General features: G+C 53.4%; 1 protein-coding gene across 8 annotated transcripts in view; it reads right to left on the bottom strand.

Moving 5' to 3' along the window:
- Window positions 1–1,312: 1,312 nt before the first annotated feature.
- The window catches only part of UBR4 (ubiquitin protein ligase E3 component n-recognin 4), a 133,661-nt gene continuing 108,215 nt past the window's right edge, over window positions 1,313–26,758 (bottom strand). For all 8 annotated transcript variants that reach the window (XM_032863583.1, XM_032863585.1, XM_032863584.1 and 5 more), the window contains 17 exons: window positions 26,408–26,488; window positions 23,933–24,020; window positions 23,288–23,415; window positions 22,164–22,271; window positions 21,513–21,632; window positions 20,577–20,767; window positions 19,963–20,136; window positions 19,485–19,584; window positions 14,867–15,085; window positions 13,878–13,991; window positions 12,560–12,702; window positions 12,015–12,140; window positions 10,768–10,962; window positions 7,952–8,176; window positions 4,744–4,834; window positions 3,995–4,157; window positions 1,313–1,695 (listed from right to left, as the gene is read on the bottom strand). In XM_032863583.1, the coding sequence (XP_032719474.1) occupies window positions 1,631–1,695; window positions 3,995–4,157; window positions 4,744–4,834; window positions 7,952–8,176; window positions 10,768–10,962; window positions 12,015–12,140; window positions 12,560–12,702; window positions 13,878–13,991; window positions 14,867–15,085; window positions 19,485–19,584; window positions 19,963–20,136; window positions 20,577–20,767; window positions 21,513–21,632; window positions 22,164–22,271; window positions 23,288–23,415; window positions 23,933–24,020; window positions 26,408–26,488 (2,331 nt within the window). In that variant the 3' untranslated portion in view covers window positions 1,313–1,630. The remainder of the gene's footprint in view (window positions 1,696–3,994; window positions 4,158–4,743; window positions 4,835–7,951; window positions 8,177–10,767; window positions 10,963–12,014; window positions 12,141–12,559; window positions 12,703–13,877; window positions 13,992–14,866; window positions 15,086–19,484; window positions 19,585–19,962; window positions 20,137–20,576; window positions 20,768–21,512; window positions 21,633–22,163; window positions 22,272–23,287; window positions 23,416–23,932; window positions 24,021–26,407; window positions 26,489–26,758) is intronic.

Genomic DNA, 26,758 nt, shown 5'->3' on the forward strand with positions numbered 1-26,758 from the left:
GGACCTCAGCTGAGACATAGAGCTTTGCTAAAGAAGAAGGCAAACTCAGGTAGATTGAAAATGGATTCATTAATAGGAGCAGCCGTTTCCTTACTACACGGCAGGCAGCTGAGCCCCGGCCCCATAGCTGTCCTCCGCTGCACCTGCCGACAGTCCCATCTTACAGGAGAGGCTGTGGAGACACGCAAGGCAGCCGAGCTGGCATCTGAGCAAAGGAGGGAGAGCCCCTCCCCAGCACCCATCAGTGCCCCAAAAAGCTCCTCGCCTAGCACCAACAGCGACGTGCTCTTGTGCACACGCGCACGCACACGCTCCCGCCTGTCGGGGCCGCCAGCTGGGCTTCTGCCACCGATTGCCTTTGTCTCTCTGGCGAAGCCCCAAGCAGGACACTCCTGCCTGCCTGTGGCCATCTGGTCAGTGGCTCTGAGGGAGGGACACCAAGTCCTCCTGGATGTGCATATCTTCTAAAGGGGCCCAGAGGGACCTCCTGTCCCAGAAGGTCTGGCCTGAGGAACGAGCCACATACGCTGGGCATCGGGACAGCGGCAGTGGTCTTCAGAGAAGGCTGGCAGAGTGGCTCGTGGAAAACAAAAGACGGCCATGAGCAAGCTCCTCCCCCCCTGAGGCCACACCTGGCACAGCCCTGCCCTAGAGTCTGGAAAGACGGCCTTGTGCATCTTGCTACCTCACTAGCCACAGAGCCACTGCCCACGAGCGCGGGAAAGCGGCTTTCAAGGCCCACAGAGGCAGTTGCCACCGTGCTGCGGGACACAGCTTCAGGGGAACAGACCCGCCAACGATGCCCGTCCCCAAGCCCTTTCCTGCATGACCCCTGGGAAGACCGGAAGTGCACGCACACACGCGCCCCGCAGAGACCGGAGCCCGGCAGAGAGTGGCTCGGGAAAGGGCAGCGATGACCCCGGGCCCTCTCCTAACACAGCAACCCTGAAGCAAGTCGCCAAAGGCTCTCCGACGCACAGCGAGCGGGAACGTCAAGCGCCCTCACTCCGCCACACCTGCCTCCGGCCGAGGACTGCAGGCACCGGCTTCTTGAGTCTTTGGGTTCTAGCTCTTAAGGCCAAAAAACTAAGAGAGGCCGAGGGGTCTGTTTTAGGAAAGCTCACACTCCTCAAACACGTTGCCCCGGCTTGCCGGCCGAGAGCAAACGGGCTCCGTCTGGTGCTGACAAGAACGACGACTCGGCTACGTCAGTCTTCCTGTGCTCACGCCAGAAAGCGCCGCGTGGCCAAGGACAGCATCCGGCCGGGGGCACTGAGGGTGGGTTTAAGCAGCAGGCAACACCCTCTCTCTCATGTGTATCAGTCAGTCGTTTATTTCTCAAGATGTGCACACTCGGGTGCGGAGTCGGCCAGGCCAGCTCGTGGCTCCTAGGTACGTACGGGTCCTTCCGTGGCTCGGGTTACAGACAACTTCGTAGCTAGTGCAACACACACACAAGATAAAACAGGAAGCCTAAAAGCCCCAAGCCACTCCAAGAAGACATGAGGGGGGGAGGGAGGAATGATGCCGCAGCGTCCCGCGGGGGGAGTCAATGCACAGGAGGGAAGAACACGGAGGACGGAAGGCAAGCTAGCTTCGGTCTCTGCCCGCGGCAGCTTCCGTGTGGTGCTCAGGGGACTGAGTTCAACAGGTCCTTCAGGAAGCTCTCGGGATCGGTGACTTCTGACAACAGGCCTGGAAAACAGGGGAGGGCCGAGGTCGTTAGGCACGGGCACACACAGCCCCCGGCCCACTGAGTCACGGCTGCCCCATCCGCGCAGAGAACATGGTGTGCCCCGACAAGCTCTGACACGGCCGCTCCCTGGGGAGACAGTCACCAAGCAAACACTCTCGTCCTGTCAGAGGAGTTAGCTGTGCTCCAGGACTGGCCGCCACTGCGTGTTTAAAGGTGTTAACACGGCAGAGGCCGACCCTACGGCTGCCCGGGGCAGAGCTCCCCAGCCGGGTCCGCGGAGCACCGCACGGGGGCAGGGGTGGGGCGACACCTCGTCTGCGGACGGAGTGCGAAGCAGAGGGGTCGTCTGAGGGGAGGGAGCCCCCAGCATCCAGCCTACTCTCGGAGGGATCAGGGCCAAGGAAAAGCTAACACCAGTGCCCCCAAGGGCGGGGAGGAGGAGGAGAGCAGGGTAGCAAGGCCCCGGGCTCGGCCAGGCTTTGTCCCAACCTGTAGGCAGCCGCCAGAGCTCAGGAGCTCTGTCTCCGCAACCGGCAAATGGGGGCAATAACAAGTCCTGGTTCGGCCACTGGGGGATTAAAGGAGGCCACGGATGTGAACGTGCCAGTGCACAGAAGGTGCTCAGTGGCCGCTGTGGCCCTCCGTCACCAAGCAGGGCGCTCCCGCTTCACAGCCATGACGGTCAAGCCCGAGGCCCGGTGCCGCTCACACCGAAGTTCTCTCCGCAGCAGCACCAGCGGGGTGAAGCCTGGCACCCATCACCCCTTGTTGGCTTTGGAAGCGGTTTTTGCCTTTGCATTGAGTACGGTGTGTCTGATGTTCCGAAATTTTCTACCAGTTTAAACAAAGCAATAAAATTTTGCTGTAAAACCCGGACCTGAGTGAAGTCAACGAGGCTTCCCGCCCGTCGGGCTCCCACTCTCGCCGGCTTCGGGCCACGGGCGCTGCCACTAGCTGCGGGGTGGCTGGGAAGCCCCGGAATGAGGTGAACACCTTCCTCCCCGGCCACCTCCTGCCCTTTTACTCAGACTCTTCTCTTCCCACTCACAGTTCAGACAGCCCCAGAGCCCTGGCGACGGGCAGAGCACGGCACTGAGGACACACGTAACCCGGGCCACCTGCTCTTAAGCAGGGACCGCTCCTGGGGAGAAATGTCAAAGCTAACAGTTAAGACACTGAGCCGAGCAGTGCCAATGCGTGACCACCGGATCCCGGGGTCGGCCCCAGGCCAACAAGGGCTCATGGCTGTGCTCAGCTTCCACGGAGGCCACCTCAGAGCATGGCCACACTGGAAGCCCCAGAGCACGTGGGGCACTCCATGAGGTGGCACTGAGCTGGGAGGAAAGTGGCATTCCCAAGGAGCATCGCTCCGGACCTCTGAGGGTATGGTTCCCAGTGGACAACAGATAGGAAAATGCTAGTGGAGGCTTTCCCTTGACAGCAAAATCTGAGGAGAATTTTTTCCTAGCTTCTTTATACTTCATAAAAAGCAGGAGCGGGGCAGGTCCCATCCCCTCGGCCCTGGCTCTGGCAGCTGTGCCCCGGCAAGGCCGGCAGTGACCGGACTCTGAACCAGCGCCTGCAGCCTGACGGGACCTTTACAACCTGCTTGCACTTCCCCAACCACCTCCACCACCATCACTGGGGCTTGCTGATGAGATGCCATGTTTGCAAGGAGGATGACAAGTTTGTAGACAGCACTGCAGCCAGGAAAGAACTAGAACTTCCTCCTCACCAGCTGTGGGATGAGGGACTATCTAAGGGTGTCTAGAAGGACAACGGTTCAAAGTGCTGCTGTGTTTTTCCAAGCAAGAGGCTCTTTGCTCTGCTTCGACATTTACCACTTGTTTTTAGAATTAGAGTTGAACACTCCCCTCTTTGCCCCGGGTAGCTGTGACAAAAGTTTCGGTCCCCAAGAGGCAGGAAGAAGGCAAGTCAGCTCAATGTGAATTCTCTGAACTGTCATAAAAAGCCGGGAATTTAAAAGAGGCTCTACCAATTTTTTAGGTATGTCCCACAGGAAAGAGCTAATCCCCAAAGCCTCAGTTACCCCATCTGTGAAGTGGGGGTAACCATGGTACCGCTTCAACGACGTGAGCAGCCCAGGGCCTGGGAGGCAGGAGATCCCCACACGCCCCAGCCGCTGTGCTTACTACCAGGGACCTGGTGTTTACATCTCCCTCCCGGATATTGCTTGTGTGTCTGCTGCTGAGAAGATGAAAGCTAAGATCAGCCCCACTAAGATACACGTGGGTTCTGCCGGAAAAGATCTTTGATGGATAAATCCTTGACACCGACCAGCCGCATCGAGGAACTCCGAGAAGGTCTCCACGGGCATGAACTCCTCCTGGAAGGTCTTCAGGGCTTTGTCAGCAGCTTCATGGATGGGCATGTCGTTGTGGCGGATGTATTCCGCTAGAGAGCAGGACCAGCCTCCCTCCGTGTTACTGGTAGGCACCTTCTACAAGAACCAACAGGAGAAAGGCCCAGGGCTGGATTACTTAATGCCTCGAGTCAGTCAGGCGCTCTCAATGCCAAAAGGCAGCCCTCCTCCCTCCCCCCACATCAAAGTTGCCCTGGAGGACCTGTTTTGCTTCTAGGAACAACAAAGTCTCGTGTCATTCCTCTTGTAGCCCCTTAATGATGCACCATGTCACGTGACCTCCAAGCTACAAGTGACCGCTCTTCCTGGCACAGGTCCCATCTGCGTTTCCCCAGGAAAGGGACACTAACCAGGCCTCAACTGAGCGGCACCCGCCCGACCCCAGGGTTCTCTTGAAGCAGAGGGCAGTGTCCGTCCTGTGAGCTGGGCCGGAGTGAGTCACACTCACATAGGCAATGCAGGCTACCCAGACAGAGTGGACAAGAACGAACGAGGACGCAGAGGGCAACGCAGCCTCGGCTGCAGACATGCATCACAGACGGCGGGCTCTCAGCGAGCGTGCGGATCCTTCCCCGGTCAGTGGTTTGCTGCCGGTGAAAGGCCGTGGAGCACAGGCCTTTCACACCCTCGCAGAAACCAGCCGAGCTTCCAGCGGCTTCCCTACCTTAAACATGTTGTAAATGAGATCGACGAGGGCCCAAAAGAGAAGGGAAGAGCGGTAGGCAGAGTAGTCCTTCACTGCCTTGTCTGTCAGCCTGGAAAAAAAAAATCCAATGGCATGCCCATGAAGACCCTGGCCCGACACGCACGAGGACAGAGCAGAGCATGACAGCAGCAAGGCCAGGGTCGCATTAATCTGTGCACGACTCCGTTCCCGCCGCCTATCTTGTCAGAGAAAAGCAGCTGCGGGCAAGAACCTCTGAAGCCAGGACAATGATCCATGACATACCCGTCGTATGGACTCTCTTCCAGATCAGGGTGAATCAGAACCGGGGGGACATAAGGTACACATGGCAACCCAAGACCACCGCCTTGAAGATATGCCAAAGAGTCCCACATGTCCCGGTCTTCAGCCCCCACACAAGCCCTTGGACTTGATGGGCCCTCATAAATGAAGTAGGAAACAGGGTTTTCCCTCACTCCTGACATTCCCCCGGGAGAATTTTTGCACACAGCAGACCCAAGCCAGCCAAACACAGGGATTTGGCAACCACAGGCTATGTTAGAAAGACAGCGAGCTGGCGGGGGTGGGGGGCACTGGGGCTGAGCAAGAGTAGTATGTAGGACACCTCCTAAATCCTGGTTAATCCCAGAGCTGCCACCACACCCTCTGCCGCTGCCCAGGGCCATCTCCACTCAACCCAGTGATTCAGTGTAGGATGAAAGGCCAGCAGGCCGTCAGAACGCCGGGGGCGGCCTGTGACACCGTCCCCTGCCCTCTCGGCAGACGATGCTGGTGTGAGGAGCAATGACCCTAAATCACAGTGGTAAAGCCACTGTGACGGAGAGCCCTGACCCCCTCTGCACCGGCAATGAAAGACCAGTGTAAGGGCTCAGTTACTACCAAGGGTTTGCTTTTGTTTGCAAATTGCCTCACATCCGAAGTAAAAGCTAGATGAGCCTTGTCATGGGAATCCTGTATCTCAGAACACACTAGAACAAAGCTCCTAACTAAAGGGACTAAAATGTAGTATTAAGTGTAGTAAGAATCAGCGAAGTGAGACAGGCAAAGAGGTTATCACCGAAGCCAAGACGATCCCGTATGGGCCTCAAGCAGAGAGACTGCTGAGCAGGGCATAGGCCATCCAAGTCCAGACACAATAAATATAAATTCATTAACTAACAAAGGTAAAGTAAAACAATAACAAAGTGAGACAATTCTGTTTGCTCAATATTCTTCCTGTTCCCTCCCTGCACTCCACTGTCCTCCAAAGCACCCTCTCTCTCCAGTGGCCCTGAATGGGGACCCTGCAGCCTCGAGTGAAGTCGGCTGCTAGGCAGGCCAGGGGACAAGGGGGACACCCACCCCTCTGCAGCTCTGCACGCGGCATACAAGCCACCAGACAAGGCTCTGACGGAAACCTAAGGAAGTCCCAGGCCTCTCTACTGGCAAGTTGCTGGCAGAGGAAACCTCCTTCTGTGTAAAACACGCGGAAGGGGCCAGCTTCTCTTGTGCAAATCCCTAGATTTTTGTATCAGCTGCTGCCTCCCACCCCATCATGGACTTACAACAAAGCCTCCTGCCAAGGACACCCTCTGATGTCACCCTCTGAGTGTCCCTCCAGCACGGTCTCTCTTCAGAGGGTGTCCCAATATGGGGCTCATACCCGGCACCTCCACGACTCTGTCTCAGGTGTGCCCGCTCGGGCCTCCACCCCACGCCAGGTTTGGTGGCTGCCGTGCTGTGCTAAGCAGGAATCGTGAGTGACCTGCCCAACTTAATTATTTTAGGCTAATTAGCAAAGGTGACTAAACCGCCACAGAGAAAACGGCAGCTTGGGAGCAGAGCCCGCACTGGCGTTTCTGCATAAGCTGTGGCCACACGAACTGCCTGGGACAGTGACGAATTCTGGTCTCTTCGCTGAAAGCAGAAGAGCTCCTGGGGGTTCAGATTCCACACCTGCCACTGACAGCCAGTGCCCCACAAAGAGCCACTTTCCGTGCCGCGGAGACGGGCTGAGGCTGGCTTATCAACAACCTGTTATCTTCCGGATCGAACTTTTGACTTCTAGCAGCTAGTTCAGCATGAATGCTTTGGACTCTGGGAAACACTGGAAGGTGCTACATATGGAATGGGGGAGGGGTGAGGTGGCTGACAAGACTCGCCGCCGCCTCCTCTCCACAGAGCAGCTGGTACCGGCCAGACTCAGCAGAACCCCGACCTGGTCTCTCTGAGGGTGGGAGGCGCCTGTGGCCAGCAAGGCGGCCTCAATCAGAGCTGGTGGGGGTCAAAGTACCGGATGTGCCAATTCAGGCACACGACTCTCGCCCCCGCTGGTCTGTGCCCCTTGGTCTGTCATTGTTAGGGGCTGGAAAGCTCCTCCTCCGCTCCCTGGTTGGCCTACAGATGTGGAAATGTTCCCTCAGATTCTAGCAAAAGCAGACAAACAAGCCCAGATCTTCCACTCCAGGGAAGTGGCAGAAGCTGACAAACCTACAGCCTACTCTGGACTCCAGGACAGGCAGAGACTGCGCGGGGCCACCACGCGCTAGAGGAGTGCCCATGGAGTCCACGCAGTGTGGAAATCCACGGTCGTCTGCGGTCGTCTTGAAGGGCTTCTTGTTGTTTATAGTCGTTTCTCTTAAGATGCCGCCCATCTGACCCAAATCACAGCACAGGTCATGAAAACAAAGACACTTCCTTCCTGAAATGTCATTCCTTCTTTGGGACACGTCCACATGAACAGGACAAGAAAGGCTCGTGGAACATGGGGCAGACAGGATAGGAAATGTGACCAAGGAGAGAGATAATGAGCATTTTGTGATCCAAAGAGAAAATCCCCAGTGCAGCCATGCGGAAGCCTTCCCAGTTAATGGCCAGCCCAGCAGGACTGGGAAAACCCAGTTACCTGCCCCAGCTCCCTGCTGGCCCTAATCCTCCTCATCAGTAGCCTCGCCCTGTGCCAGGCTGGCTGCTTCTCCGCAATCGTCCAGACTGGAGCCTGGCTCTGCCTTTCTAGTGGCTGAACACAAGACCCAGAGGTGGCCAGGCACCTGCCAGCCACTGGGCCTAGCCTCTCGGCACGACAGACGGAGATGAGAAGGACAGAGGGCACTGAGTCGAGGGACCAGGCCCTCACGCAGAACACAGGGAGTACACAAACCAGACGTTAGGAAGCCCGGAAGACGGTACCGCCGGAGTAGAGACTGACCTGGTGGCTCCCCCTGGAGCCACTGCCCGGGCGTGAGAGGTCACCAGCAGCCTCCGCAGGATTTCCACACGTGTGGCTCTCCACTTCTCGGGGGGGAGGATGTGGAGGGCCAGGACTGTGAAATAGTGCGGCCCATCCACCTCAAAGGCGCTCTCCACCCACTTCTCCCTGGGCTGCTCCAGAAAGCCCTGCAGATTCTTCTCTTCTCGCGAAGTCGCTCGGGTTCTGGAACAAATGGGACACGATGAAGCCAGGGTAGAAGCGAGGCACCAGCAGCAAGAGGAAAGGAAAGCTGGTCAACTTCTCTTCTTCTTTTAAGCTTCTGGAACGCTCGGATCGTGGAACATAGCCACCCATTTTGACTACCTCTCCCACCCCCGCTCCGAGGGCTGCTGCTTCCCTTCCGAGCCCTTCCCGGTGACATGTTCCTTTCCCTCACCAGCGCCCACCCCCCATTCAGCTCTGGAACAATTTCAAACAACTTACTGGCTCTTGAGCCCCCTTGCACACGGAGGGCACATTCACAAACACTCCACCACCAAAGGTCCTAACAACAACTCTGGAAGGTGACAGCTGGCACCTTTTTACCACAGTATCTGAAGCCCAGAGCCGTGAAGTGACCTTCCCAAAGCCAGCAGGTCCGCAAGTGAAGGAGCCAATGTGAGCCCAGATTCGGACTCTGTGAGCCCGCCTATGTTCTCGCTCAGTCCACACAGCCCTCACAGCTAGGCTGTCTGTGCTACGTGTACACCGGTCCCCTCTCTGGGCACTTGGGCACTTCACTTCGGTGTTTCCTTATGTGTCTACGACATCTACTTCTGGGTGAGCAATGCTCCCTGTTCTCCCTCTCGCCTGGAGTGTGGGGATGTGATCATGAACCTCACCACCAGGCACCACTCTGGGAGCATATGGAGGATCACCTCACCTACTCCTGACAACGGCCCTAGGACAGAGGTAATACCCTGATTCCACAGAAGGGGAAACAGCAGAGAAGAGGAATTTGCAGAGAAGTCATACACCGGGAAGTGGAAGACCTAGGCTTCGAACCCCGGCAATCCAGATGCGGAGCCAAACCTCCACATTCTCCATCCCGTGAACACTGCACACCACCCCCCCGCCCCGGCACCAGCTTCAGCGAGTAGCCACAGAAACAGCACAGGGACACCACTGGAGACCTTCTTAATCACATACTCCTGCCCTATAGCCTGAATGGTGCTCTCACAAGGGCACTTGATGCTCTATCCCCATCCTGCGGGAGGAAAAGAAAGGAGGTGGGGATGGAAGTCACCAGGCCTGCAGACAGCAGACATCGCACCGTAGGAATGCAGGAGGAGACAGTGTAAGGACACCCTGCTTCCTTCTGCTCCCGAAGAACGGACATGGATGACACAGATGAATGTTCCCAGTTTGACTTTCCAGAACTGGGAGTCGAAAGCTCTCTGCCACTACAGTACCTGCCCAGCTCTGCTCTGGTTCAGTGTGACCTTCCTACCTGTGGACACAAATGTGCCACCCAGGCCCTGCTGTGACCAGCGAGGGGAGTGCTTGGTGGCTGGGCAACAGTGCCTCTCCACGAAGCTTCCAGTCAGCTTCTAACAGACCTCTGAGACACAGCTGACTCCCTCCCTGAGCAAGGAACTCGAGCAAGTATCTGGCACCTGAGAAACCCAGTGCCACAAAGTCGCTGGCTATCTTCTGCCGGGCAAATCACGCTGTCTCCGTGGGGCTGTGCCCCCCTTGGAGTGAGCGGTCCACTCTGCCTCACAGCCGCCAAGAGGCAGGTCTCCACAAAGCCACGGGCTCTGTCAGAGGCCCCACGAACACCAGTAATTAGCACCGCTCAGGCCTGCAGCAGTCTGGAGAGTGGGAACATCTGTGCTGTCAATGATGTGGGTGTTTCTTCTGACGGTCTCAACAGCTTAGCAGATGAGGTCACCCACTGAGAGAGACCTGCCCATGCATCTTTTTAACAATGAGGGCTGTGGCTCAAGGTCAGCCTTCTATCTCACCGGGAAATGGGAGGGAAGGGGAAAACAACATTGTTGAAGACAGAAAACCAGAAAGGACAAGAGACGAATTGTCTGCTGCCTCACCTGGCCTGCAGCTGCCTCGGGCAGACGGCACACGGCCTTTCAACAGCCGCTGATTCCCTGCCCAACGCAGGTGTCAGACTCTTGTGGGAAAACAGGGCCTAAAGCACGTAACTGTCCAAACTAAGAGCTCAAGTATATTAAATCTAATTCACTTTTTAAAAATCTAGGCTGAAATGAATGAATACTATTCTCTCCCCTAACTGCTTCTTTAAAACTATACTTTTCACTATCAGCCTAACTGTTCCTTGTGGGACGGCTAAAATAGATAAAAACACAGGCCGTCTCTCCTTCTATCACCAGCTAATCTTCTCAATAATCTGCAACACTCCCTGCCCCTCAACTTGCCAGAAGCATTGTTCACCGGACAGGAAACAGGTATGGCAAGTCCAGTTCTCCATTTATGAGAAGGGTCCCTGGTTCTGCCGCAGGCCCTGGTCGTGAAACTCTCTCCTGTTACACCTTGTGTGCCCTTGACAGTGACTGTGTCAGCTCTGACCCACGGCCTCCCCCCTCCAAGAGCTCCGAGTCCCATGGGGAGAGGAGGCGACAGGGCAGTGGAAGCTAAGGAAGTCTGGTGGTCTGGCCTCGCCCAGTTCCTGCTCCCCTCTGGGTAAGAGACAGTCCAAAGACACAGCCCTCGGCTGCCCAGAAAGTGGAGACCTTGTTGGACAGAGGGGCACAGGAGGACCGGCTAGCCTCTGCCCACAGGGCTGAGATACTGACGTGTTTAGGACGTAAAGCACAGTGTGAATGATGTAGGGGATCAGGTGGATGTTGCTCTCCCGGCCGCCCCCGCCGGTGTCCGCGCTGAACGACTGCTCCATGGCGAAGCGCAGGAAGAGCAGCTTGAGGTCGTGGATGTTGAGCTGGTACGTGGGCTCCCGCTGGCCCGTGCACTCCTGGAGGTAAGTGTTGTGCCTGAGGAGCACCAGAGCAAACAGTGGTGAACAAAGCAAGTTCCTGGGGACAGCCCAGCTTGGAAGGCAGAGGCCCTGGCACAGCATGGCCTGACGGCTGCAAAGGCCCCGCAGGCAGAGGAGAGAAGGGCCGAGCCGAGGATGGGAAGGGGCACCCGCAGGAAAATGGGAACAGAGGACATTTCCGTTTCTGCTAGGATGGAACAGGATGGCTCCAAGCTCTGAGGGGAGCTCGCCAGTTTTGGGGGGCCCGCTTCCTGATGGACAAATGTCACAGAATGTCTCACAGCCAAATCTGAAAGTACATTTTGGAAGAAGAAATGTGGAAGGTATTAATTCTGACAAGATGATCTATTCCTAAGTATCTTTTCTCAACTTCCAAACGAAAGGTATTTTTCTACATCAGTGTATGCCATCATCAGCCTGGGCTCTGCCTGTGTGACCTTGGTGATTTACCTGACCTCTCTGTGCCTCAACTTCTTCACCCAGAGAATGAATGTGTGTAGTACACAGCACATGGTAAGCATTTCAATACACTGCCCATCATTACTACTGGTAGGTGCCTTTCCATCCCTGAGCCTTCTAATAGGACGCGGGGTAGGTCACCACTCCCCAGGGCACCGGCAAGAGCGCGGAACTCATCAAAGCTTTAGCGACTCGACTCTGAAGAACGAGGGAGGCCTGAAAGGAACCTGACACCCCCATGCCACCCAGCTACTTGCATTAAACCTCAGAGACACACGCTGCAGAAGAGAAATCTCAGAAATGTCGGCTTTGAGGACAAAGTCAGGGTCCCGTGTTTTAGGCCCTGAGATCAACAAGGGAGAAGAGGGAATGGATAACCAGAAGTTCCACGTGGTGTACCAGATGCTGAGGGTGCTGGTCTCTCGCGGCCGAGTTCTTCCCTCTTTCAGACGCAACTTCCCTGCCAGCACGCAGAAAGACCAGGGCTCCCAAGGGCAGTGACAGGTCTCCAGACCGAGCTGATCGCTGATCTCCCCCCTTCTCCTGGCAACCCCCTCTTTTCTGCCATGCACACCACTCAATACTCACCTTGCCAAGCAGGTGGCAAAAGCGGATTCAGGGACATGGGGTCCCCAGACCGGAAGGAGCCCGTTGCACTTAGTGTTGGCGTTCTGAAGTGCAGCACTTTCCCACTCTTCCCGGCCACGAGCGAGCCTGGATTGGGAGGAGAGCCGGGACATGTGACTGCTGGGACTGATGTGGCAACCTGGGCGAGTGCGGGGGTGGTAAAGTCTGCTACCACTCAGGAGGGAAGCTAGCCCACACACCCGGCTCCAGAGGGCTCAGCACTCTCCATCGCAGGGCAGTGAGCGCTAACTGCTGCTTCGGGGAGGCAAGGCTGCTTTCTCCAGCCTTAGGCCACAAGCCCACCGGATTTCCTAATCATAAGGAATGGGTGGCTCTTGGGCCTGTGTGGTTTAAGGCACGACACCCTACATCTGAGACAAAAACCTCACGGTCAGAATCCTACCTCCTCCCAGTATAGGGCCTGGGCAAGCTGCCCCCGCTCTGACGCAGCACGGGCCTGGACAGAAACAGTTGAGGAAGCAGTCTACAGAGGAGCCCGGGCCTACCTGACGGCAGCCAGGTGGCAATCGTAGTGCACGATGTTGAAGTGAGACACGGTGCTGTAGCCCTGCTGTTTCCGGGGCTTGTTCTCCATCTCTTCCAAGGCTACCCGCTTGGTGAAGGTATAAATGCCCAGGACTTTTGCGGGCTGTAAAGACACCAGGAGAAGGTGAGGTGACCCCCAAGGCAGGCTCTGGGAGGAGGGGAAGCCGAAGAGAGGGACCCGCAGGCCTCTCCCACCAAGAAGGAATGCACTCAGAGTGGCGGTGCTGGGTCAGCACCTCGGTCTCTTGGTTAAGCACTTAGCCAGGCACAGCCCTAGGGAGACGAGGAATATGGAGAGCAACCAAAGTAAAGCAGAGGCTGTGCGAATGGGAAGGCAGACATGGAAGTCTACACTGTCACTCTTTTCTTTTGGCTGCTTTATACAGCTGAAAAGAAAGAATAAAGCACCTTCTGGATAAGTCACTTGCTTTACAAAACTTATCAGGCTGCTCCCAGGAGCCTGTGCCATCAGCAGGACTTAGAAGGCTTGCAGCCCTTCAGTAGCATGGACGCTAAGCAGGATGTTTGAGCTGGAAGGGACGAGGACGCCTTGTAAGCTTTTAGGGGTACAAATAGGTCACTTGCTGCTCTGATCCTTTCAGTTGTAAATCTAGTTTGGTAGAAGTCCTGATCTTCTCCCAGATATCCTGGTTAGAAGCAGAATGATATATTTTTTTAAAGCCCCAGGTCTGGAGTCAGAGAAGCATGGGCTAGAATTCTGGCTTTGTCAGGTGACCCTCGTTTTCCCATCCATAATTTAGGGGTTCTGTAGCTTTAAAGACAAAATTACAGAAAGCTCTGGGCACTGGGACTAGCATACAGAAGGAATTCAGTGAGTGGTGGTTCCAAGGATGATGGTAGTGGTGGTCATGGCGGTGGCGGTGGTGATGATGGTGGCGGCAGCGGGGGAGGTGGTGGTGGCGGCAGGGGCGGTGGGAGTGGTGATGATGGTGGTGATGGTGGGGGCGGTGGCGGCTGTGGGGGCCTTGGGGGCGGTGGTGGTGGTGGTGATGGCGATGTGGTGGCACTGGTGGCGGGAGCGGTGGGGGTGGTGGTGGTGATGATGGTGGTGCCATTGGTGGTGGCGGTGGCAGTGGTGAGGATGGCGATGGTGAAGGCTAACATTCAGAGCAGTGTGCGTTCCTCTTTTTAGAAAGGACAGCTGGCCCTGAGACAGGCCTCGACACCAGCTCATCTAAGAATGAGGAGGCCCGCAGGAGAAGGACGCCACTGGAGCAGCAACCAGGCCGCCCACCAGGCCCAAGCCAAGCACTCTACCTGGAACTTGTACCCTTCCCTGCAGATGCAGCACGTGAGGCCCGGCTCCTCAATCAGCTCCTCCATCTGCTTCAGGAGCGCTGTCTTGGTCACGACCTGTCCCTTCTCGTTTGTCTGCGGGGGAACCCAAGTGGCATGTCAGAAAGGGATTTCCACCCACCCCCCACCCTAGCGTGGGGATGCTCGGGAGCGGGGCTGCCTTTCCACAGACACCAGAGGGAGGACGCATGGAAAGGAAACCTCTGTAGGTGGCTTCCAATGAGGGTAAAGACCCAGATTCTTCTGCTATTCTCTTCCTGCAGGCTGCCACGCGCCACCAGAAAAGCCCCCTTTCTTTGTGCCAGCACCCCCAAGTCTCAGCCGCCAAGGGCTGTAGCACTAGGATTCACTTCACGGTTCCCATGGGAGTTCTGAAGCTGCCGACACCCGCCCTGCTGCTCTGGAGAAGGCACTCACAGAACCACTGCTGCTTCCAACATGGGGCAACAAGAGCAGACTACTGTGTCCAAGAGACATGCGTTCATGCTCTTGTCCACCTCTTATTGAGCATGCGCCTTGGCCTACTTCCTTCGCTTCTCAGCCTCTATTACTTCAACCAGAACACGAATACAGTAATATCACCCTCACAGAACCACATGAGAGCTTAAATAAAGTCTTACATGCAAGGAGCCTAAGCATAGGCCCTGGCAAACAGTAAATCCTCCATGAGCAAGGGTTATCATCCCCATTTTTAGCGTTTCCCTGAACCTGTTATTTAACCTCTGAGTCCCATCTGTGCAGCAGGACCATAGTCACACATCTTGTTGAGGGTTCTCAGGAAGATCACAGGAGGTTAAGAACCTGGCACGGAGCCTGGCACACCTGGTTCCCTCTTACTCCTCGCCAGCCTTCACCTCCACTGTCCCCAACCCAGCTCTGTCCCGAAGCATGGCTATCTCCTCCTCAGCAGCATAGACGAGAACACGGGGACTCCTGGAGAGTGGCTTTACCGTCATGCCCAGGGTGCCCAGAGCCTTCTGCCTCATTGCCATGGCCATGCGTTTCTTCTCAGCACGAGTCTCCCTGCGGGCAGCGTCGATCTTCTTGTTTACATCAGGGTGCTCCCGCAATGCCTCCAGCAGGTTCTCCGCCAGGGTCCCAATGCCCTCATCGCTGGACACCTGCTCCAGTTTATGTAAATTTGTGATGGAGTCTGTGCCAATCAGAACCTACCAAGCAGAGACCAGAGAGATATATGCTTCCAGTTAGGTGGACAAGCATTCTATCCAGGAGCTTGTAGGTTTAGAAAACTCAACAGACTGTACTCAATCTCCTGTCATCTGTTCAGTTTCAATCAGATCCTTTGTATGCTTCAAAACTTTCAACAAATGGAGGAGGGTTTGACCCTGTCATTGACCGCTGACCAGTCACTCTCCTCTTTGGCTCCAGTGCCCCCCTTCTATAAAATGGGGATAATGGGGACAACTGGGTGGCTCAGTTAAGCATCTGCCTTCGGCTCACGTCATGATCCTGGGGTCCTGGGATCGAGTCCCTCATCGGGCTCCCTACTTAACAAGGAGTCTGCTTTTCCCTCTCTCTTTGCCTCTCCTCTGGCTTGTCGCCCCCTCCCCCCAAATAAACAAAATCTTAAAAAAAAAAAAGAGGATGGGGCGCCTGGGTGGCTCAGTCGTTAAGCGGCTGCCTTTGGCTCAGGTCGTGATCATAGGATCCATGGATGGAGCCCCGCGTCAGGCTCCCTGCTCAGCAGAAAGCCTGCTTCTTCCTCCTACACTCCCCCTGCTAGTGTTCCTCTTGCTGTGTCTCTGTCAAGTAAGTAAATAAAATCTTTAAAAAAAAAATAAAATAAAATAAAAAGGATAATGTCATGGTTGCAGTGAAGATTAAAAATTAGTCACAAATATTTAGATGTAAAGCACCCAGCACACTGAAAGAGAAAGGGGCTCAGGTAAGATTCCCTACAGCAGCAGCACCCAATGAGGCCTGCGTGGCGGGCTCAGGGACCCGAGCAGAGCAGACCTTGACATTCATAGTGACTATGCTAAATTCTTCCTTTGTGACCCTGTGTCCACCAAATCCAGGAACACAGGATTTTCTCAACCTAGGGATGTTAGAGATACAACTACAAGTGGGAGTGGGGATAAGAAGACACTTTTTAAAAAACAGCTCTCACCAGGGACACCTGGGTAGCTCAACTGGTTAAGCGTCTGCCTTTGGCTCAGGTCATGATCCCGGAGTCCTGGGGTTGAGTCCTGCATTTGGCTCCCTGCTCAGCGGGTAATCTGTTTCTCCCTCTACCTGCTTCTCTCTCTGCCTACCTCTCTCTCTCTCCCCCACTCTCTCTGACAAAATAAATAAAATCTTAAAAACAAATAGTTATCATCCCGAAACCCCTGTGCTTGAGAAGGCTGGCAATCACTGCATGACTGCACCATGTCACTGACACGGGCGGGAGAACAGAACACGGAAACCAGGGCAGGTTCGACAAAGCTCTCCAGGTGAGTGGAGGAGGAGCACTGTTCCACCAAAATCCACCCACCCCGGTGTAAGTATATTAATGGTAATTACTACCGTACAGATTTGACAATAAACAGCAAGCAATAGAACCGACTTGCAATGCGAAAGCTCAGCACTCAACTAAGATCATTCGCGGCTTATAAACCTGGCCTCACAGCAGGTGCACTTCCAACCTGCACCTCAGCAAAACTACAGGTCACCTCCTGTCTCCTGCTTGTAAACGCTGAGCCCACAGCACAATGGTCTAGGGAACCCCTGCACAAGCACCCCGACCGCCTCGCGCTGGCGGTCGCTGCGTGCGTGCGCGTGCACACATCCACAGGAAGCCGCGCATCAGGTGCCAGGGAGACAAAAGCCCGATCCTCCCGAAGCTTACACTCTAACTGGGTGAGCAGACGCACATCACAGTCTGACAGAGTCTGACAAGCCCTCCTGCACCCTACTCTGAGCTTCCTAGGATGTCCTTCAGGGGCACCATCGCTCCCCGGTCGCCCAACCCCAAACTGAGCAGAGTTCTTGACTCATCCAGCTTCTTCACCCCTCCTGTGCAACCAACCCCAAATCCCATTCATTCTGCCTCCCACACTGCGCTGAGCCCCGCCCGCTGTCCACCTCACGCGCTAGCTCAGCTGCCCTCACCTCTTACCTGGATTACGATAAAAGGCAACCAACTGGATCTCCTATCTGTCATCTCCCCTCCGTCCAGTTCATGCCCTGGGTCACGGCCCTCGGGAGAAGACACACACTCCTCTCTTTGGAGAATGTGCCCTGGACCCATGCTGCATCAGGGTCGGCTCTCGCCGGCCCCGTCCGCCGCCAACCCCTGAGCACTCCCAGCAGCCTTCAGCTCCTGAGCCTTAGCAGATGCCATACTTTCTTCCAAAGCATCCTCCTTCTTTTGGCCCCTTTCCCACTGCACTCGTCACCGGTGGAAGGCTCTACCTTCCACCAGTGAGCTCCCAGAGGCACAGGCTGTGACCACCCTGGTCGCCAGTGTCGCCTTGGCCTAGCATGGCACGGGTACACAACAAGCGCCGAACAGCTGCTGCTGGTCAAGCGTGAATGCTGACTCCCTAACTAAAGTCTTCGTCTGAAGAAAGTAATCTGACTTAGTAACTCCAAAGAAGGCTGGAAATCAGCAGACCCGAGCATGGCCACATCACAGCCCCACTCCTGGACTCACCGGCGTATAAACAGATGAGACAGGAGCACAGAAACTAATATATGTGGGGACTCCCATGTTAGAGAATCACCTCCACAAAGGTGTGCTAATTATGACTGCCCCCACTGAACTGAACAGAAATTTAAAACACCAGAGATGTAAGAATCCTACAGCTAAGCTACCCTACCCTACTTTTGGAATGAGCAATCAGAACCGATCACCAAATAAGAACATGGTATTACATTCCATGAAGAACACCATTCACAGAAAAAAAACCAGCCACAAGGACTTTCAAAACTCAGTACCCAAAAATAAGAAAAAAAAAAAAAAAAAAAAAAAATCCAATTAGAAAATGGGCAAAAGAGGGACGCCTGGGTGGCTCAGTTGGTTGGACGACTGCCTTCGGCTCGTGCCATGATCCTGGAGTCCTGGGATCGAGTCCCGCATCGGGCTCCCAGCTCCACAGGGCATCTGCTTCTCCCTCTGACCTTCTCCTCACTCATGCTCTCTCTCACTCTCTCTCAAATAAATAAATAAAATCTTAAAAAAAAAAAGAAAATGGGCAAAAGATATACACAGGCAGGCCACTGAAGACACGCAAAGCACATGGAAAGACATACAGCACCATTAAACATTAGGGAAATACAAATTAAAATCGCCGTGAGACATCACCATCTACCTATCCAAGTGGCTAGGTGACGTCCCAAATGCCGGTGACGACGCAGGGCCAGCAGCTCACTCGTACTGCTCTGAGACATAAAACGGGGCAGCCACTCTGGAAAGCAGCTTGGCAGTTTCTAATAAAATTAAATCCGCCACCATCGTACAACCCAGCAACTCCACGCCTACGCATTTACCCCAGAGAACTGAAGACTTCTACACGTTCACAAAACGACTGCATGTGAATGTTCACGGCAGTCTCATTTGTGACTTCCCAAAACTGGCAACAGCCCAGTGTTCTTCAATGGGTGAACGGTGGGGCAGCCGGCGGAACCCACCGCAGGGGACGCTATTGAGCAACACAAAGAACAGACTGTCACACACCCCGCAGGAGCCCCCAGCACGATGCCGAGTGAGAAAAGCCAAGCCCAAAAGGCTCCGTGCTATCTGACGTAACACTCCTGAAGGGACAGGATGACGGCCACGGACAGCAGATGAGGAGCTGCCAGGGATCAGTGGCGGGGTGGAGGAGGGTACAAAAGGGAACACAGGGGAATCTCTGTGATGACGAACTGTCGTGAATCCTGACCACATCAGTGTCAATATCCCAACTGTGATACTGTACGTGGCTTCATACGACGTTACCATCAAGAAATGGGTACATGGGATTTCTCCTTAACCAGTGCAGGTAAACCTACAATTACCTCAAAATGTTTAATTTAGAAAAACTCCAGCTTGGCCGCCTGTCTGGGCCAGTGCCGACCTGTGAGGGGTACCAGATACTCCCGCTCAGTGCAGGGAGATAATCAGGGATGAGCAGCAGAATGGAATGGTGGGTCTCTCTGAGAACGAAGTTTCCAGCTGCCCAAAGCAGAGCAGGAGAGGGCAGTGATGGTTCTGTAAATGTCCCAAATGACCCCCACGACTACAGGCAGAAATCACGATTATTTCACGCTCCGGCCAGCCACACCTTCAGCTGCACTGCTGCTCAGCTGACCCATGGGATAATAAAGCCTCATGTAAGAAAGAGTCAAAGATGAAGTCAGTCACTGTAGCTCACTCCTCTCCACACAGAGCTGAACCAGAGAGATGACCTCTGCGAGGCCCTTCTACTCTAGGGGTCTCACCTGCTGGGGGAAGTCTCATCCTAAGGCTAATCGAGGTGGTTCTCTTCATTCAGCCACAACAGATGAGACCACAGTGTGTGTTCCTTCAGCATACATGTCCCGCCTCCAGAGTAAGGTCCATGGGCACCCTGGCTACTCACTCACCTGGGTGGCAGGGTGCTGGACAGCCAGCCCACGAAGAAGCCTCAAGATGAATGGCAAGGCTGGGCGAGATAAGAACTTTTTCCAGATGTCAGCATCCAGACTGAAAAGGAAAAGCGGCTGATTAGCAGGCCAGAGGAGCAAAACCTACCTAGAAACCAGCTGTTGATTCTATTCCGGCTTCTTTAAAGGGTCCCCCTTCCAGAGGGCCTTCAAGAATCACGAAGCATCACCCAGATCAGCTAGGCAGCCGGACAGAAGTGAGTATTCTAAACAGGAACCACTAGGCTGCCCCCACCCTGTTCCCAGCCCCAAAGGGCTCTGCGGTGGCTGAGTGGTCACCTTGATGGTTTCTAGAAGGGGAGGCAGACCCTAAGGAGGGTCAAAGGGGACTGCGTGGAGCTTTAGGCCACAGCAATGAAGGAGAAAAGGAACCAGAAGAGGAAAGCAAAGTGGCCACCCTGACAGAGCTGCTTCTTACTTCTTGGCGCTGGGAATGTGCTTTTTCATATAGTCCAGCGCACTCTGGGTGATTCCCTTCTGGAGAATCAGATCCTTTAGCTGATGCCCGTTGCTGCTGTTCTTGATGCCAGCTGCGATCTTACAGAAGCAGTCCAGGAAGACTTTATCATCGCCACTGTGGTCTTCATCGTACCTGGAGCACAGAGCAGAGTCCCAGGTGTGAAGAAAAGAACACACGTGCATCATGTTGTCCTCCTGGTTAACGATCTTCAATAGTCTACAGGATCAAGTTTAGACTTCTTGGCATGACACAAGAAGCCCACTGATCTGGTTCCTGTCACTCCTCCTTACCTGCTACGTCCCCCACGTGCCCAAGGTTCTCTCGCATTTTCATGCTGTTGCACACATGACTCTCTCCATCTGGTCATGCCCCTGTCCCATTTCACCAGTCCCTTCACCCCCTCTGCTGAGCCAACACAACATAGTGACTCCCCACTTACAATGAACCCCTTAAAGGTGGGACAAGCAAACGAAAATCTAACAGAAATCATGATTCCTCTCCTAAGTCTCACAGAACTAGCTCAGGGTATTGGGGAGGACCTTCACATGGCCATCTGAAATCCAAGCACATACTTGTCAAAGCTACAGTATGGCTTGAAGCGCTCCACCAAGATCTGCATTTTCTCCACCTCGCCGAAGGACAGGTACGGGATGATACGGAGCAGGCCCTGCAGCACACTAGGGTTGGAGCGAACGAAGGTGCTGTTGATCTGGTCCAAGAGCATCACAAGCTGATCTTTGTCACCCGTCAGCAGGAGGTTGCCCTGCAGCAGAAAAGAGGACAAAAGGCTCAGAAACAGGGTCAGGACTTTGGTCAGCCAGTATCTGAACCCCAGATGTCACCCACCTCCATCAGAAGCAGCCCTAGAAAAACTGTCTCAGTACTTCCTGGAGATTAATGAACAGTGTGAGTTCTACTGATACTAGCTTCTAAGTTTCTGTGTGGCTCTACTCATAGTCTCAGATAGTCAAAAATTTTAATACAATCTCCCCTCTCCCAGGAGAACACAGGCTGCCTCATACTCAACTTGTTCACACCTCTAGCCAAAACACTGAGTACCATCAGGGACAGGAGAAGGTAAGGGTGAAATCAGTGGAGAGACACTGAACTGGGAAGTTGGAGACCCAGGTTCTCGGCCTGACTCTGCCAGCAGCCAACTACAGAACACTGAACAGCTTCCTTTACTTCTCTGGGCTGGCAGTTCCCTCAACTGGACAATGAGGGGCTGGGCTAAGGCCCTGTCTATCAGCTAGAACATGCCAGCATTCCATTAATGAGCAGCTTGCAAGTCAAAGAATATCCTTAGCAGCTTCGTTTCCTTCAAAGCCACAGACTTCAAGCTTCAATGCCATCACATCACCACTAGCTGAACTTTGTCATTTCTATAACCAGAGCACATCCCATCATTCCTGGGGGACACAGCTGGACACACAAACAAGCCTGCTGCTCGCAACAAGACACAGTAGGTGCTCCCAGTGTCTGCACACAGATGGACTAGTCCCACGCACCTTGTCCTCATTCAGGGGCTCGGCGTTGGACTCATCCAGAATGATCTCCATGATGCTAAGCACCTGCTCGGCCACAGCTGCACCACCACTGTCCTTGCTTTCTTGCTCAGCTACCAGGGCCTGCAGGAGGAGACTCAGTTACTCTGAGAGTAAGACCACAACCACTCATTGCTGATGGGATTTGGTCCTCACCAACATCCTTCCTGGCCTTATTGCCAGAGACATGTGTGTGCACGTGTCTGTGTGTGTGTGTATGTGTGTGTGTGTTAAGAGATAAGTGTGTGGACTCTTGCAGACAATGAAATCGTAATGTTCCAGATCTCTATCTTGGTTGCCCCGAGGACACTGGTATTACGACTTCTCCAACGCTGTGCAGTCTGGACTGTTTCACAGACTAACTTCCTCTTATCTCTGATCTGAATTCAGGAAAGGGACCAGGAAAGGTCTTGCATGTCCTGGCAGCAGTACAGGGGTGAGCCAGCAGGAAAAGAGATAATTTAAATGATCCATGCCTTGGGGCAGTCAACCAGACAGAGAGAAAGGGTTTGAAAAGTCCACAAACCCATTTCATCTGAGCCCAGAGTTGAGATGCCCCTCCTCCACCCAGGACTTCTGAGGCTCACTCTGTCATCTGCAGCCCATACTCCTTACCAGGTTTAGGGTCCCCAGCATGACATTCAAGGTGTTCATTTCCAGCTTGACCAGCTGCTGTCGGTTGACTTTCACCTTCACGCAGTAACTGAACAATTTCAGAAGCACCTGCCGAGAAAAGCCAGTCAAAACTCAAGAGGCCATCTAAGAGTATAACACATGGAGACAAGCAAGAAAAAAATGTCCGAGAGGGGTCATGTACAATCAGTAGGCACTCTTCCCGAATTGTAGGAACAGTAAGGAAAAGTGTTTCTTGAGAAGACCTATAGTAAGGTGAAGAGGCTCTCCAGCCAGACTGGCATCTCAAAAAGCAATGTTCTCTGGCAACAGTCCACGTGGGCTTGGCATGTCTCTACTATCTCTAAAAGTACAGCAATGACACCGATTCCCAGCGGAACAGGTGACACTTCTGTTGTCTCAAGGAAATTCCACCACTAACTCAGACTCTAAGAGTAAACAGAAAGGTCCCAAAGCTCACGGCCTGTGGGAACTCAGAACCATATAGGTCATTTATTTTTTTTTCGAGTAACGCTTTCCTTTTATCAAGATATGAGAAGTTTTTTACATTTTTCAGATTTTAATTTTTATTGCTTTTTAAAAATTTTTCACATAGGTCATTTAAAACATGATTATAAAAATACACGTTCTCATGTCTTCCGGAGCCAAAAATAATAGTGTGATATTTCTGGTGCCTTTGGGATTCTCTGCTCCTTAGGAGACAGATGAAGATCCAAGCAAGATCCTACCAAAAAAATGAAAGAACTACCTAGAACATCAATTTAAAAGGCAACAGCAGTAATAACGGACTCAAGAGCAGCTTGGCGAGGAAAAACAGGCAGGCACTGGCTCCACAGGTGACTGAAGAGACGCGGCTGAAGGGACCAGTGCACTGGCTCTGGTGGGGAGAGGAGAGCCAAGAAGACGGGGATGGTGGGAGACACCAATGACACAGGACACCCGAGGGCCCAGAGGGCTCAGGGAGGCTGCCAGGCCGGGCTGGCTTGCCCCGGCCTGTGGCACCATGCCGCCCTCTAGAGTTACACAGCACAGTGGCCACAAGCTTCTCTCCATAGGGGCTGCTCTCAAAGCAGAGGGCTGCTCCCACCTTGCTGCCCCCAACTCACAGTGAGAAGGTGGCGTCCCTGCTTGAAATCTTTGATCCCAGCCAGTCTGTTGAGCATGCACTCCAGGCCCCCGCACTGCGCCATCACCCCAGCCATCTTATACACTTCCTCTTCATCTTCTTCTTCATCTGAGGGAGAAGGGAAGCCAAACAGAAATGGAAGGGAAGGGAAGGATAAAGAAAACAGATAATCCTCTTCCAGGCTGAGAGCTAGTTCCCTCTTATCTCCAAGAAAAGCGTAGCAATAGAAAGTATCGAAACTAGATATTAAACTATGAGACTAAAGCCAATTACAATTACTGTATGTGAAAATACAAGCACCACAACCACCACCACCACCACCACAAAACACACACACACACACACACACACACACACACACAATCTAAACTAAAAATAAATCTGAACTCAAGTCTGTTGCTAACTGCACTTTATCCCTAGTCTGTTGTTTTAACTCCCGAGGGATCAGAATCAAGTCATAGATGCTTGCACTTTTCTTCAGTTGGAGAAGTAACCTCCTGTCAATTCCAGTCGGAGCTAGAGGAGAATGTGTTCAGAATACCCCTAAATCCCAGGACGGGAACCACTCACTGCCCCAGACCCCCCACCCACCCAAGGCGCAGCAGTGTCTGTGGAAAGGGCCTACCTGTAGTGGAATCCAGGGACTCGATAAACTCCTCGGTGGCATCGCCCAACAGCCCTCGCATGCGGTACACAATTCTCATGGGTTCTCCCTGAGCAGAGGCAGTGGACAAAGACGCTTGTAAACAGGTCTGGTAAATACAAGGGACTCAACACCCGGCCTCGTTCTTCTGTTTCTCTACAAGATCTTAACCACAACATCTAGAATCCAAGCGTGCTGCAATTCACGTAGAAGAAAAGCAGCTAATTTCACACAGTGTCTACTATGGGCCAGGAGTTGTGTGAAACATTTTATAAACACAATCTTGCTTAATTTCATTAAAACTGTACATAACAACGATAATCACTATCACTTACTGAGTGTTTCACTCTGTGCTAAGTTCTATGCTAACCCAGCACTTCATATCATCCTCTTACACTAGCTGAAGCAGCTTTTTCAAAGTTATCCAATGATAAGCACAGTCTAATTCCAAGCCTGTGCCTCCTTCAGGAGCATGAATTCTAACCAATGGGGACCACTTCCCAAAGAATCAGCACAAGCAAGATCAATCAGATCAAAGAGCTTTGATTCAAGACTCAGAAATCAAAAGCAAAAGCATAATCCAATCCTGAGGTCTTCACGTAACCATGTAACAAGGAAAGAGTTCTTCCCAAGTTATTCAAGGTTTTACTGGAGGATCGTGACAGGTCCCTGTACACTGGGTACTAAGTTAAGCACTCTCCCATCTACATCGTTCTCATTTTGGAGGTAAGAAACGGGTCTGAAGTCACCCTGTAAGAAATGAAGTTGAAGAGCAGGTACCACATTAATTCAGGTTACTGGCCCCTAAGCCCCATGCTCAGCTTCAGGAGAGGAAACCCTTGTGGGAGAGAACCTCCCAGTCAGAAAGGCTGCTTGCAGAAGTATTCCCAGCTATGGGAGCCCAATGGGAACTTACAGAAAGAACAGCAGGAGAACAAAGCAGAAACAGAGACAGAGAAAACAGAATAGGCTCAGGGCGCCTCGCTGGCACAGTCTGTTAAATGTCTGACTCTTGATTTCAACTCAGGCCATGATCTCAGAACCGTGAGACTGAACCCCGTGTCAGGCTCCCCACTCAGCATGGAGTCTCCTGGAGATCTCTCTCCCGTTCCCCCTCAGCCCCTCTCCCCGCTGGTGCGCTCTGTCTCTCTCTCTCTCCCTTGAGCACCTCTCTCTCTCTCAAATAAATGAAATCTTAAAAAAGAAAAGGAAAACAGAACAGGCTCTAGCCAGCAGCTAAGGAGACAGGCTGTTGATCCATGAAACAGAGGAGTGGAGCAAAAAGGCAAGTTGATGAAGGCCCTGATAAAAAGGTACCACAAACTCTGGACTTTGCCAGAAGAACCCATCGGTGGACTGAGTCCTAATGTGAAAGGCAGTGCCCCTCAACTTCTTCCTTGCCTCGTGGTTCAAAAGGGGAGCTGCCCATGGATGTTCTTTGGGTTCCATGCCACCATTTCCAAGGGCAGCCATACAAGCTTGGTCTTTCTTTTTTGTGTACCAGGGATCACATCTGTACCATTCTGTGTTGATGCTCAAGTGTCAATGACAAGATCACTAGATGGGGCAACCTTCGACGTGGACCTCTGCCAACCGGCAGCAGCACCAACTGACCAGGATTCCCAGCACAGCAGCAGAACAGAAAGGAAACAAGCAAAAGCTTGTGACAGACTGAAGGCCAAAACGTACTAGCAGACATTACCAATGTAGTGTCTTAAACTCTCCAGAAACCCTGGGACTAAACACAGAAAAGTTCACCGTGCTTCAGCGGCACACTGGCTCGCCCTACTTCAGTTCCTTGTTTGACTCATTGAGTAAAAATTACCCCACCAAAGGAATGCGAAGAAAACAGAAAGAAGGGAAAGAAACAGAGGAGGAGGAAAGGAAGGAACAGGAAAAGGGAAGAGAAAGAGGAGGGAGGAGGAAGCGGAGTATCTGAGACCCTTAGGACAGGTCAAATAGTACTGAGGGGGCCAAAAGACCAGAGCACCAAGTGTCCTTCACTTCCCCTCCCCCTCAAGAACAACTGCCTGTTTGCGTCTCAATGCCCCGGCTAGTAACACGGAACCATGCTCGCTCCTTGACGCCGCCACAGGAAAATGTTCTAAGTGAGCAGGGCTCTAGAGGCAGAGAGTTCGTCTCGGTCAAGAAGTGTCCGTGTATAAAGGGTACAAGACAGCAAGCACACCCCATCACATGCTTGCTCCGACACTGCCCAGTCCGACTACACACGGCCAGAAACGCTCATCCTTCCCTGAAGCTCTTCTACCTCTGGTCGGATGCCTCAAAAGGAGAACAAGATGACTGGTCTTCTCCACAACCACCAACGGGGAAGGCCAGCTCTGGGAGTGCGGTCACCAGCGGGGTAGCGATGATCAACTACGGCTTCTACCGGTACAAGTCCGCTTAAGTCAGAAAAGTAAAACCCCACCCCCAAGCAAGGAAACAAGCACATACCTCATTCGTGGTACACCAGACCTTCTTGTAAACCTCGGCCACAGGAAGGTCCAAACTAATGATCTTATTGTTCACTAGAAGCTGAACAGCAGAGGAGATGAGCTGTTATTCCAAGTAATTATAAGGCAAGGGCATTTCAAGGTCAAAGGGCACTTCACAGCAGTGGTTCCTAACTCATCATTTTTGTGTTCTGGACCCATCGACTCCTCATCTCTAAAAACTACACGTGTGTGCACAACACACACAATCTGGGACACAATTTCAGAGGCAGCAAACACCCTTATCCCAAACCACGAACCCCAGGATCCCGCCCAGAGACCCCCTCAGGCTCCGTTGGAAAAACCATTCTCT

This window comes from Lontra canadensis, unplaced genomic scaffold (genome assembly GCF_010015895.1).
Source record: "Lontra canadensis isolate GAN:19392208 unplaced genomic scaffold, GSC_riverotter_1.0 scaffold25, whole genome shotgun sequence".
NCBI classification, from domain to species: Eukaryota; Metazoa; Chordata; class Mammalia; order Carnivora; family Mustelidae; genus Lontra; species Lontra canadensis.